The sequence below is a fragment of the Lycium barbarum genome, chromosome 9 (genome assembly GCF_019175385.1).
Source record: "Lycium barbarum isolate Lr01 chromosome 9, ASM1917538v2, whole genome shotgun sequence".
NCBI classification, from domain to species: domain Eukaryota; kingdom Viridiplantae; phylum Streptophyta; class Magnoliopsida; order Solanales; family Solanaceae; genus Lycium; species Lycium barbarum.
Window position 1 is genome coordinate 50,369,189 of NC_083345.1, and position 14,472 is coordinate 50,383,660.

Below are 14,472 nucleotides of genomic sequence, written 5' to 3' on the forward strand. Positions count from 1 at the left end.
CCAGATCCATGGTCATAGCACACTATTACATTCGCTCATATAAAATGTTTATCCCATGTTCTCAATATCATTTATAACATGATTATAATCATAACATATCAAGAATCATTACTCAACCCAAGCTACTATTCACAAAAATCACTATTCTCATATTCAAGACCCATTTTCTATATCCTTCTACAATCCGAGTCTTTCAACCTCTCAATACCTTAAATAACATGGAAAGACCATAAAACTTACCTTAGATGGTGTAGGAATAAGCCTTGGGTGAAAATACTTCACTTGAGCCAAAACCCTAGTTCACCTCCAATGAAATTTCTTGACTTGGATGATCTCTAATGAGTTTCTTACACTTGGTTTTCTTAGTTTGATGACGTTGATCATAAATTTCTCTTGAGTTCTTATGGATGAAAAGTGGAGAGGGTTCTAGAGAGTTCTTGAAGTGTTGGGTGAAAAATGAAATGAAATAATGAACTTGGTCCTCTTTTTAATAACTTAAAAATCTGATCTGTCAGGAAAATATACAGACACTTATACGGTCTGTATAAACTTATACGGTCCGTATAAGTGACCGTGAAATCGCCGCTTCAACATCTCGCTTCTGTGACCATTATACGGTCCGTATAAGTGACCGTATAATCCCATCAGTGAGGGACCTTCACTGTGACGATTCTACGGACCATTATACGGACCGTATAATCGGCCGTGTAACCCATCTTTTCTCTGATCTTGTTCTCGTCACTTCGTTTGATCTCCAATCCTTATGGAACCTTCTTGATACTTGTTTAACACCTCATTAACGATATAAGGGACGTTATAATTCTTCTCTAAGACACTATTAAATCATTATTAACTTGTTACTCGTAAATCCTTTCCGATACACATCGTATGCCTTGCCCTCTCTTGGCAAACTTTCTCATCTTACTCCGAATGTCTTTGCAAATCTCAATTAGGGTCATCAGATGTCATTTCTCACTTATTGAAATACCGTATACTTCGTGCCCTTCGTTAGTCTATCCACTGTGCATCAACGGGGAATTTTCCGAGGTGTAACAGATGCCCCCTCCTTTGGTGGCTGATGTAGCTAATAAACTACGGATTCAATTGAATGCAGTACTTTTCATATAGAGCTTAGATTTACATGTCAAATGCATCAATTTTTTTTAATAATTACTACATTTTGAACCACAATTCTAAGTGTTATAAATCGTACTAGAGGGGCAATTAAAATCATAAAAATTAAACCCATCAAATTAAAACTCTAGATCCGGCTTTGCCTGTAGCACCCCCTTTTTGGGAGGATGCCACCTACGAAACAAAAGCAAATTTCATACCTCAACGTTCAGAATAAATTTATTTAATAAGATTTTCACAATAATTTAGTAGCGAAAATAGGCCCATGTGAACAAATTTCAAAAGTGCATACCTAAGTGTGTCATATGGATTATGTACAAGTCCCCCAACATATGCAAAATGAACATGCTTATGCAAATGTGATCTTCTTCTAAGCTTCCAAATAGTCTACCTCAATTGGCCATCCTTAAGTCTCCCTCGGAGCATCACCTACGATAGTAACAAACTATCGCTAAGCATAAAGCTTAGTGGTACATAAACGTAACTAACATTTCATATCAAAAAGAGAAGCAGGCTATGTAAGGAGCACATAATAAATTCTAGGAATAAGCTTGTCAAAATCATCATAAAGTATATAACGAAAGTACAATGGTTTCAAGGAAATGAAATATCAAACAAGAACTAAATGAAGGTACAATTCTTTCGAGAACGTAAATATCATATATTAAAATAGTTCAAGATGTCATTATTCAAAATCTCACGTATCAAGAAGCTTTCCAAAGCAATTCCAAGAATTTCCACCATTTGGTTAATTTAATAGTGAGCTATGAATCAAATATAAGTGCAAGAAGTAAGTTCAAGACATAAGCTCATCCGAGTTATAGCCAAGTACTTAATCAGTGTACGACACTTCAAGAGAGTCACCAAACCATAAGATAGTTCAAGATACTAATATTTCAAATACTAAGTGTCAGGAAGCCTTCGAAGTTTCAAATACCAAGTGTCAAGAATGCTTTCGAAGCTTCAAATACCAAGTGTCAAAAGGCTTTCAAAGCTAATTCACGAAACGTCATTCAGTCAGTTAATTTAGCCCAACACATACTTCATGCCATCACATCAAGCACTATCAAATATCAAGAAGGACCGAAGCCTCTATCAAGAAGGACCGAAGCCCATATCAAGAAGGACGAAGGACCGAAGCCCATATCAAGAAGGATCGTCATCCAATAAACAAGAGAATCATGAGCCATGTTGAAAATGGCTTTCCACTCATACTCGAGAATGGACAAAAGTCCATCATCAAGACGAAATGCAAATCCAAAGTCAAGATGGGCAAGATCCGAAATCAAGAAGGGTCGTCACCTCATAATCAAGAGTGCAATAACGCTCAAGCAATCCGTATATGTGGGCGAATTAAGTCGTCTTACAAAAACGCTTCATATAACACCAATGTGATTTTAGCATACTCATAACTCAATTTACAAAATCATACTCTCAATGATCATGTTATCATATTGATGTCTCTCGAGATATTCTTCACAGCCCACAAAGCAAGTAAACTATCCAAGTAGCAACAAAATCAATATGCCAACAATTTAAAGTAGATATTATTTCACCAAGATTCAAGCTTCTCACAATATCTCAAACCAAATTAATCGAGAGCGGAGTTAAAGTTTAGGTGCAAACCTTGGAGCTTTAGAGCTTCTAAAGCTCAAACAAACATCAAGAAGTTATAAATCCCAAAGCAGCGATCAAGTAGATATGTCGACTTCCTTAGCCAATTTCCCTTAGCTTATACAAGAGTATATATATGCCTTAACACACAATCAAATGTATAATTATGTTCAATAGTTTCAGCACACCAAAACTACCAATGATATCGGTGAAAATCACCTTAAACTAGCAAAACAGGAATTCCGGACAGTACTACTGTCTTGTACTGTCGCTCAGTTTCAAAGGGGTAAACGGCAAAAATAGACTTTGTGGCCTTCATAAAAGTTGTAGATATCTGTCTTGGGATTTCAGAGAAATTCAAATCACTCCTATAGCAAGTTTGTACAAAAAGATATGCTCAAAATACTAACAACAATACATGCAGGGTTTGCAAAACAAAATCTGGGCAGCACCTGCCCTGTACTTCCTCTCCCCTTTTCGAGTAAATACAAGCAAAACTGGGTTTTGAAGCCTGAACGAAAGTTGTAGGGCTCTGAAATAGCTTTCTAGAACATCTTGAATCACTTAAAAAGGAGCTTTATACAAGGAATTATGCTAAAAATACTAACAGCAGTCCAGTCCAAAAACGGGTTTGTAGCTTACCTCAATCGTGCAGAGTTGTTTGGGGCTCGACCAAGGCAAGTCTTGATGATTGATTTAGTGGATGGATATTATGAGAGAAGAGAGGTTTTGGTGTCTTGTTTCCTTGGGGAAAACGAAATTTATGGAGGTGGAGAGGATAAGAGACAAAAGGGTATGTATCTTCCTTCATAAGATTGAAAGAAAATAATAGAATAAAAAGGGTGTGTATCTTACTTGATAAGATTGAAAGAAAATAATGAAATACAATAAAAAGGCTTCCCACTTTTATAAATATCTATCTAATCCATCAAATAAATTACTAAAATAATAATAGGAGTATCTTACATACTACGCCATAACATTTCAAACAAGTTTCACATGTCGTCAAGTTCACATTCAGAAAGTACGAAGTAAAATATATCCTTACTATCAAGTTGTGGTCAATCGAAAATTCAAGTGTTAGTTTAAAAATTTCGAGATGTTACATTGCCTCTTCGCCACAATTCTCACTCAAGTCTGCTAGAGAGAGCATTGATGTATTGGCAATGTGTTATGAATATAACTAAGATGGAGGGCCCATGTGGGAATATGTCAAATTACAAGTGGGACCTTGGAAAGATGCCTATATAAAGAAGAGAGAATTAACCCATTAGGGCATATGCCAAGACTTGAGTTATTTCCTTTTCATTAGCTATTTTGTAATAAGTCTGGAACCTCCCTTTTCTATTTTTTTTTCCTTTTGGTTACTGAAATTAATATTGTAAGTTCTTTTACTGATCAATACAAAAGCTTAGTTTGTTACACTGGTGCTTGCATTGAATCCATCTACTCTACTCTGGTGGACAACGAACTCGCAAATATCACATATTCTACGATGGGTTTCACTCTTCATTCTCTTATGAAGTCCAATTAGAAATTGCTTCAAGCTCGGTGCTCTCAGGTTGCTTCAATGCATTCTCAGATGGCTCCGGTGGAGTTGGGTCGATTCAGCGGATACAACGCAGCGGATTGGGTTCTTCAGGCGGAGCTGTATTTTGATTTTTACGCCATCTCGGATACCCACAGATTATATTATGCCTCCTCCTATCTCGATGGCGATGCCCTCGAATAGTTTCATTGGATGTATCACAACAATCAATTAGTTGATTGGAAGCATTTTAAAGAGAAAGTGGTGATACGATTTCAGAACAGAGCCATTACTACGCCAATGGGGTGTTTGGTTGATCCTTCTCAGGCCCGTTTTGACTATGTCAGTTCTGCACCTATTGTTCCACCAGCAACCCGGTATTTTCATTTGCTGATCTGACCATTCTCCCGACCTATTGTGCATTTGAATCTACTTCCAAAGTTGAAAACTCAGACGCGGAACAAGTGTTCGATGAAATGCCACTGACAGAGGATTCACCATTGAGTTCAGATAATGAGGTCCTTGTGTAGACACAAGGATATGCAGCGACTACCGAAGCCCGCATGTTCGATGACTGTTCCCAACTAACCAACCACAAGGTGTTCGTCGATGAGCACTCTGCTGCAACAATCTTTACCAGAGAGCCACTCTGATCTAGAAGATGAAAAATCAGAGGAGGTGTGCGATGTACAAGCTAAATTTGAAGATTCAATGAGTGCGGTTCAAAAGACTCTGGTTGCTAATGACCAAGAATTTATTCTAGAGGATTTTGCACCAATTTAGAGAATGTTCAATTAAATATCCCTGTTTCTACAATTAGGAGTCTATCCAAATGAGCATCCGATTCGATTGGCCATAGCTCACGCTTATTCACCAATTTCGATACTTATGCTCTGTCCTATGGCACCGGACGACACAACACATTTGAACTCACAGGTGAGAAGCTTCCTATTGGTCTAGTACTTGATATTTCATGTTGTTTTCATAAGTGGACATGCTCATATCTCTATTTTGAGCTTGAGCCAATACTAGGTATCTTACCATTTGGTAGTGTTGTGTATGCTTGGGTTGATACTGGACAGCTAAGTGATTCCTTGTCTTATGTGGTCGAGACACCTCGTAGGTTTTCTAACAAATTAGGAATGTATCATTATGTGTGGAATCATTCCTCCCAACAACTTTTTGATAAAATGTTCCAAACAAGGGACTGCTTCAAGGTGTTTACTAAAATTCCCCAAGGAGATGCAATTGGTATGCGATGCCAACTTGACTTGGTGAGATCAACAACAAGGAATTCGCTAATTGCTTCTTATTTTAAACCACCATTGTTCGAAGGTGTCACCTCACCCTTATGTTAGATAGCAGTCTTCAGTGGTGTCTCTCATTTAATGCGTTTCATGCGATATCAACAATTAGGTTTGGAGAGAATCCGGTTGCGGCTATTGTAGAAGAGTCTCTTGTTTTTACATTGGAGCTTGAAGAGGCTTTCAGTCTTCCTTTTCCTATATTCAGCGCTTATGATCGTTCCGCAGTAGCATATCACTGTATTTCCAAGTCTAAAGTCATGGATCTGATTCCGCACGTATCAGATACACACGACAATGCCTTCACGGAACTTCTTGCTGTAGCATATGCTATGCTACAGGTTATGCTCGATAAGAATTTTGCAATGTGTGTCTCAAACAATACAGCCGAGTTCTTGAAGCTAAATCCAATAGGGAAAGGTCCTTTGCTGGATGCACTTGATAGCCCTATGTTATTGCTCGCTATGTTGCCGAGTTGAAGTCTGACAATCCTCTCTTTGATTCTTTACTGATTATATGTGCTCAAGTTGACCAGTGGAATGATTTTTATGCTATTGAGATTGTTATAAATATTGGACAATGGTCGAACCCACGGCTTTGTTGTGGTTTATGTATTTCCCCGGCTGATTTATATGCTCATACTTTCTTTCGTGTGTCAAAAGTGTGTGTAAGGCAATTTGCATATCATTTTGGGCTATCAGTACATTTCTGTGCCTTAAATGTTGGGTTCAAATGTAATGGGTTCATTGAGAATTCTGTGGCGGAGTACTACCAATTATGTGAAGAAATGTGTCTCTTGGTATTTAGAGCATTCGAGTGGTCTGGAAACATTCCCTCTAAAGATGACAACACCTGCTAGATATGCTTTGAGCCCGAATTTCTTGGTGCATCCCTGGTTATTATTTCAGTCAAGTTGCTCATGATGCTCACAAAGGGATTAGTGATACTGTTTATATTAAGATGCTGGCAACTGTTTTGACACCAATGAGAGAGTGGTCAGTAAAAAGGGTCCTTAGTTACCATGAAAATTTCAACAGATGCAATGTTGGAGTGTTGGAAAATATTCTTCCTCTCTTATTCTCGGCCCTGAAAATATTAGAGGAAGAGGTTCTATAAGACGAGTTGGACTTCTTTCGTATTATCGCTGCAGATCACTCAAGCCTAAATGACTTTTCTGGTGCACAATCAAAAGGAATTGCTACTGCAGAAAAATTGAAAGAACGAGGCTGGGCGTATGTATTCAATACATTGCTTATCATGGATCTTCTTTTTATACAAAAACCAGTATCAATCAACTGGGATAAATGTCATATGTCACAGTCTTCCTTGCCTCCAAAATACTTGGCGGCTTGTTCAAATTTACTTCAGGCTATGTTTGTGAGCGTCACCCCTGTGATATCAATGTTGCTTGACTTGAAGCTTGAAGACAAGGTTCTTTTCGAGGGCCGAAGAATTGTTATGAATATAACTAAGATGGAGGGCCCATGTGAGAATATGTCAAATTACATGTGGGATCCTGGGAAGATGCCTATATATAGAAGAGAGAAATAATCCATTAGGGCCTATGCTAAGACTAGAGTTATTTTCTTTTCATTAGCTATTTTGTAATAGCTGGAACCTCCCTTTTCTATTTTTTTCCTTTTGGTTACTGAAATTGATATTGTAAGTTCTTTTACTGATCAATACAAAAGCTTAGTTTGTTACACAATGCTTCTTAGAACACTTTCTCACCTTCAGCACTGTGGTGGGATGTCAGAGGTCCTTTTTTTTTTTTTTTTTTTTTCAATTGGCTGTTGTAAATTTAAATTTTTTGTATGAAGAATCATTTGTGAGGCTTGTGCTCTCTTAATAAGCTATGTATTGCGAATTCAAATTAGTGTTGCGATGAATTTTGAATGTTGAATAATACACTTTTTTTAACAAAGGTTTAGTATTTATTGACAAGGATTGGATGATAAATTAACCCTCTTAACCCCCTCCTCCAAACTCCGCAGTAGGCTCTAATCTTGTTTGTTTCTTTGTAAAATACAATGAAAACATCATCTTTTCCTTTTACTTTTCTGTTTCCTTATCAGTTTTTTTTTTTTTTTTTGTTTCTGCTCCTAGTTTATATTAGAATGGCTTGTCTAATCTTGATAGACACATCATTGTCGACAAAATATTCTTGAAAGAAGTATTATTAACAGGTCTCAAGCTTCCACATCTCTGTAATTATCCAACATATATGCTAGCTAGATCGATCCCCTTCTTGGAATTAATTAGTCTTTAGTTCCCTTTTTTTTTTTTCTTTTAAATTGAAGAGCTTGAAATTTGTTGGAAAAAAATAAATTGAAATTTGACCCTACCATCTATTTCACTCCATTTGAATTTCCACAAATCTTAAGGACCTGTTTGGCCATGAGACTTTTTTTTTTGGAATAATTTTTCACTTTATTTCAAGATCAGTGTGGTTATAAAATTTTCAAATCCAACTTGAAGTTGAATTTCAAATTTGAAGAAGTACTCCAAATCTTCGCAAAACGCATAACGAAACACTACTCAAACTTTATAAATTCCAAATAAAATGAAAAATATTTGACATCTATGACCAAACGCCTACTAAATAATTTAAGGTTCTGTGATGAGATGGACCCGCTGTCCATCTTTCAACACATCTAAGTAGTGATTAAAACATGCCTAGATAAATATGTTATCATAATAAAATAAAGACCAACTCAGAAAGCAAATGGCATTGTTTATATTACTTTGCATCTGACCATAGTGATTTTTGTCAATATTGGTGCCACCACCCATGATATGTAAACCAACTTTTTGCTCTCAATAATGTCATGAAAAGTCCCTTTAAAGCCTAGTAACTTAATTTATACTTTTCTACTAATTTATTTATTTTTGAGTTTTCTTCTGCCATAATTAAGGTGACCAATTGTGTAAAAGAATTATACTTTTAATGCATATAACTTAAACTTCTTTTTTGAGAAAGTGTTTATCCAAACATCATTGGGTTACCATTTAGCCTTTAATAGAGGTAATAAAGAGCACTACTCCTTCCGTTTTCAATTTATTTGTCTAATTTTGATTTGACACGGAGTTTAAAAAAAAAAGTAAACAAGACTTTTGAATCTCGTGGTCTTAAACTAAAGATATGTAAAATGTACTAAAATACCCTTTAATCTTGTAGTCTTAAACATGTCATATGGAAAGTCGAAATAAAAGAGTTGCTAAAAAAAAAGAGACATTCTTTTTTAAACGGATTAAAAAGAAAAGTAAGACAAACAATTTGAATCGGAGAGAGTGTATGACATGATTTTGGGAAACCATTTGGGACTGTATTTCAAGATATTTCACTTGAGAGTATTTTAACTAAGCTCTAACTTGCAAAGAAGTAAAGCAAGTCTAAAATTCAAAGGCCTGCTAGTCTAAATTGGAGAAAAGGACCAAAATCATCCATAATGTTTGGGTTTGGATCAAAATCATACATATTCTTTCACATGGTGCACTAATAGTACATTATGTTTGCATAAGTGGTGCACTTTTAGTCACAATCCCAAATAAATTTAACGGAAAAGAACAAAAATGCCCCTGAACTTTTAGAAAAGGTATAAAAATACTCTTTATTCATCTATTTTGCTAAAACTACCCCTCAATTCAACTTTTTGGCTCATTTATTCTCCTTGATTAACAGACAACACTATTTAAAAAAAAATTAAAAAAAATTGCACATGACATTTTATTACTGAAAAATTGATTTATTCTTTTAAAAAGAAATCTGAAAAATCGTTATTTGTAGAATAAGGAAAAATAATTTTTCAACATCCATTTCTTTAAAAAAAACAAATGTAGTAAGCCTTTTATATATATATATATATAAAAAAAAAACAGAATTGGATTTTCATTGAAACATGTGGAATTTTTTTAAGTTTGGAAAAAAAAAATTAACGGGTGGAAACCCCATTTTTTTTTTAGAAAATTCAATTTTTAAATCTGAAAAACTGATTGTTTTTTTAAGTAAAATGTGTAAAACTAATACTCCATAATTTTCTTCTAGATTTAAAAAAAGATAGTTTTCTGTTTTTTTTTTTAAACACAGTTTTTCCATAAAAAATTTAATTTTTTCAGATTTTTATAAAAATCCAATTTTTCACATTTTGAAAAGAAAAAAAATTAGTGTTGTCCGTTAGTCAAGGTTTTACTCGTTAAAAAAAAGTTTTCCAAATTTAAAAAAATTCCAAGGTTTCAGATTTCTTTTTAAAAGAATAAATCAATTTTTCAGTAATAAAATGTCATGTGCAATTTAATTTTTTTTTTTTTAAAAAAAATTAGTGTTGTCCGTTAGTCAAGGGGAATAAATGAGCCAAAAAGGTGAATTGAGGGGTAGTTTTAGCAAAATAGATTAATAAAGGGTATTTTTATACCTTTTCTAAAAGTTCAGGGGCATTTTTGTTCTTTTCCGTTAAATTTATTTGGGATTGTGACTAAAAGTGCACCACTTATGCAAACATAATGTACTATTAGTGCACCATGTGAAAGAATATGTATGATTTTGATCCAAACCCAAACATTATGGATGATTTTGGTCCTTTTCTCTCTAAATTGCTTTACTTATTATTATATGTGAGAATGACTTATCATGTTTAAAACTCTCCATTTCCTTGCTTTTCTTTTCTATTCTTTGCTTTTCTAACTTTTACTTTTTGGATTGGCGATTCAATGTTTCTCCATGAGTCATTTTCAACTGTTCTCAAGTCCGATATACTATTAATCATGCGGTTTGATTATAGTATTATATTTTATTCTTTATTGAACAATTGCTTATTTATTATTCAATTCAATAAAGTCTTATTTTAAACAGATTATTTATTCATATGTGTGCCCTTTACTTATATAGTAAACGATTTAGTGTATGGAGTTTTAGCTCATGCGCACAAGATTAAATTATCGGTTCTTATAAGTTATAAAGTTAATGTTCACAATCAAATATGAAACTGGGCAAAGTGTCTTGATGATTGTAGCATAAGATTAAAATATAATCTATCTTTGATTATGGGAATGGTCTTATTCCAACTTCTTATGCTAGTACATTTTATATGTATTGAACGGACCAAGTAGAGATAAGTGTTTTTGTATTGAATATATAAAATAACCTCTCTAGATCATTAAATGTACTTTTACTCTTAATTTTGATATGATTGCTATGATCAATGTGCTCTGTTCATTATTTTGATTTATTAAAAGGTACGACTCAATTGCCAGTCAATGTATTCCTGGTAAATTGGATAATGACAAATGCATTTGTGAAATAACAATTAGTTGATAGAATCCATGTCTCAACCTTGAGATTGATGATACCACTTTATGGATGCTTATAAGTTTTCATGTGAAAACCCTGTTGGTGGATTTTGTATTCGTCACACGAAATAAGTTAAGCGGAAGTATAAAGGATTAAATTAGTCAATGAATTAAACTGTTAATAATTTAATTTATTTGATTGGTATCTGTTATCTTAACATGGGGAGTTAAATAAGTTTTAATGAAAGATTTCGAAATTGAACTGAGGAGTGCAATTACATTTTTTTAATGGAATAATTGTAATTTATTGTGATAGGATTAATTCACTCATATTCCGAATTAATACCACAATAGGAAGCCTCATTATTAAATCTGGGGTCCCTGCTATGCCTGAATATTCTAGAACAAGGAAAATAAAAGAAAATAATATCCTTGGTGGGTAAGGAAAGTGCCACACGTTTTTTGCTAGGGTTTTACCCTAAAAACATGTATATATAAACAAGGTCATTCAGCCCTAAGTGATAGACATTCTCCAGCCGTAATACTTGCCACTCAAGTATTTCGTTCATAGAAATTCAGGATACACAACAGAAGATCGCAGGCCTGGAGAGCACGGCTGCTGTTGAAGATTTGTGTAACAACTTCAAAAGATTAGTAGTCCAATCTCATGTTTGATTATATTTGTCTAGTTTACATATAAGAGTTTGATCTTGGTTGTTTGCTTCCGTTGCATATATGCCTTTAATCCAGCACCTTGCTCACGTTTGACTTCTCTTGAAGATATACTTGTTCTCTGTACCTAACAAAAACTTGAAACTCAAGACATTCTCACTCGCCCTTAGTTCGTTTAACGCCTTTTGATTGGGGTCCGCCTTGGTAGTTAGGTTGGACCGCTTAGATGTATGTTTTTAGATTGAAGTCAGTCAACGTGTCAGTCATTTTTCCCCATTAGACTTGTCAATCTTTCGCTTTTATATCCTTCTCTCTTCTGGTTCTCCTCCTCTACTGTATTTGACAAGAGCGGATAATACAACTCTATTAATAACAAGAAAACTAGGAAGCCAGGAAGCAAGATAGACATGAAATTAAATAATATGACTTCTCTTGTTGTCATTTTCTTCTCACTGCTATCATTTAACATCTCAGCCTCAGTTAGAAGAGAAGGAGAAGCTCTTATTCTATGGAAAAATAGCTTATCGCATCATCATCATCATTATCTTCTTCTGTTCTTTGTTCAGGGTCCCTTGATCATATTGACAACCTTTGCCATTGGACTGGCATGATCTGTAACGAAGAAGGAAGCATTACTCGGATAAACCTCCAAAAGTCTAACCTCTCAGGTACACTTAACCAACTCAATTTCACCTCATTTCCAAATCTTACTCACTTCAACATCACCCAAAATAACTTCAGAGGGCCTATACCAGCTTCCATTAGTAATCTCTCCAATCTTATTTCCTTGGACCTTAGCTTGAACAATTTGCAAAGTACCATACCAGTTGAAATTGGCCTTCTGACTGAGGTTAAACACCTTATCCTTAGTTTCAACAACCTCTCAGGTCCTGTTCCATGGCAAATAGGAAACTTACCAAATCTTTTGGTTCTTATCTTCTCAGACAACCAGCTTTCCGGTCGTATGCCTACATCAGTCTTCACAAACCTAAGCAAGCTTGAGAATTTGGATCTCTGTGGAAACCATTTACAGGGAATATTGCCATTGAACAACTTGACTATGCTATCCAAGCTACAACTTCTTCGCCTCGGAAGAAACAACTTGAGTGGTTCAATTCCTGAAGAAATTAGTCTATTGAGAAATCTTCAGATTCTTTCCTTGTACAAGAGCCAATTCTCAGGCCCCATTAAGCAAAAGATTGGAAGGCTGCATCATTTGTTGGCACTTGACCTTTCAGGGAACATACTTTCAGGTCCGATACCTCCCTCGATTGGTAATCTGACAAATCTTTTGGTCCTTTCTCTTCACAATAACAGTCTTGATGGAACAATTCCTGAAGAATTTGGAAATCTGAAACATCTGCGAACCCTTTCCATCACTTCTAATATGCTTCAAGGAAGTATTCCAACATTTCTGGGGAACTTGGTGTTTCTTAAATATTTACTTATCTCAGGAAACCAACTCTCAAGCCTAATAAAAGACACGCCAGATATATCGATTTGTAAGTTGCATCATCTCCAAGTCCTTGATCTTTCTAACAACAGCTTTGGAGGTGTAATTCCAGAATGTTTGGGAAACTTCAGTGAACACCTGCTAGTAATGAATTTGGCTATGAATCAATTCGAAGGAACTATCCCCGGAACATTCAGGAAAGGAAATGTTATACAATCTCTGCACTTGGAAAGCAACCGATTAACAGGATCATTGCCAAAAAGCTTGGGCAACTGTAGGAGGCTAGAAGTTATGGATATTGGGAATAACAACATAACAGACTCATTTCCTCATTGGCTAGATACTCATATGGAGTTACAAGTTCTTGTGCTAAGATCAAATAGCTTCGACGGCCATATAAATGTTTCTGATACTAAACGTCCATTTCCAAAACTAAGAGTTCTGGATATCTCTTGCAATAAGTTCACTGGCTCTTTGCCAACATATTATTTGGAGCATTTCAAAGCACTAATGAATGTCGAAAAGCGTGTAGGTAGAGCATATAAAATGAGATTTCCAGTGAACCTTGATTCCAGGAGACCAAATTATTATGAGGATTATGTGAATCTCATTCTGAAAAGGAATGAAATTCGAGTAGTACGCATATTGGAGATGTACTCGATGATTGATTTCTCCAACAACTATTTCCATGGTAATATTCCTAGTACTATGGGAAAACTTTGTACTGTTCGATTTCTAAATCTGTCTCACAACAACCTAAGCGGCCACATTCCATCCTCACTGGGGAATCTATCCATTCTTGAATCTTTAGATCTCTCATCAAACCAACTAGTCGAGAATATACCCTGGCAGCTAGCAACACTAACATCTCTTAGTGTACTCAATCTTTCTTACAATTTTCTCGTAGGATCGATTCCTCGAAGCACACAGTTTGACACATTTGGAAATGATTCCTATCTAGGGAACACAGCGTTGTGCGGATTTCCTTTGACATTGGACTGCAATAACAGTACAGCTCCACAGCTAGGAACACTCGTACATGAAGAGAGCAATCAGATTTTTTTGCTGAATTTGGTTGGCAAACTGCTCTTGTAGGATTCATTTGTGGAATTCCATTTGGATTTACTTTCGGATTTCTTGCTTTATCTTATGGAAGATAAAAATAATCCTTAGGCGGTGAACTCTATATCCATCTTTGTCTTCAAAGTTGGATCACCCTGATGTTTGATATAAATCTGTGTAGTGTTAGGATAGCATAAAACTTCCCTTATCAGGTACTGTATTTCTCTTGTTTTTCCTTAAATTATTTTTAAAAGAACTGATAGCGTATCACAAATATTCAACCCCTTGGAATAGAACATTCATTTGAAAGCAAACATACACAATATATATGACATCTTCCCTAAGCAAAATAACGCGATAGAAATATTCAAATCACTTGGAATTAACCATATCCAGTTGAATTTTCATTAATTACATGA

General features: G+C 35.2%; 1 protein-coding gene across 1 annotated transcript; it reads left to right on the forward strand.

Moving 5' to 3' along the window:
• The first annotated feature begins 6,317 nt into the window (after positions 1-6,317).
• Positions 6,318-14,086, forward strand: LOC132611924 (receptor-like protein 36). The gene is made up of 5 exons (XM_060326279.1): positions 6,318-6,379; positions 6,489-6,619; positions 6,731-7,011; positions 11,446-11,500; positions 12,105-14,086. Exons 1-5 carry the CDS (start codon positions 6,318-6,320, stop codon positions 14,084-14,086), a joined length of 2,511 nt encoding a protein of 836 aa, XP_060182262.1.
• The last annotated feature ends 386 nt before the right edge of the window (positions 14,087-14,472 follow it).

Coding starts and splice junctions, on each gene's coding strand:
- LOC132611924 (XM_060326279.1), top strand. CDS start 6,318: ATGGGTTCATTGAGAATTCTGTGGCGGAGTACTACCAATTATGTGAAG. Junction 6,380..6,488: donor GTGAAGAAATGTGTCTCTTG/GTATTTAGAGCA, acceptor TTATTATTTCAG/TCAAGTTGCTCATGATGCTC. Junction 6,620..6,730: donor CCATGAAAATTTCAACAGAT/GCAATGTTGGAG, acceptor TTATCGCTGCAG/ATCACTCAAGCCTAAATGAC.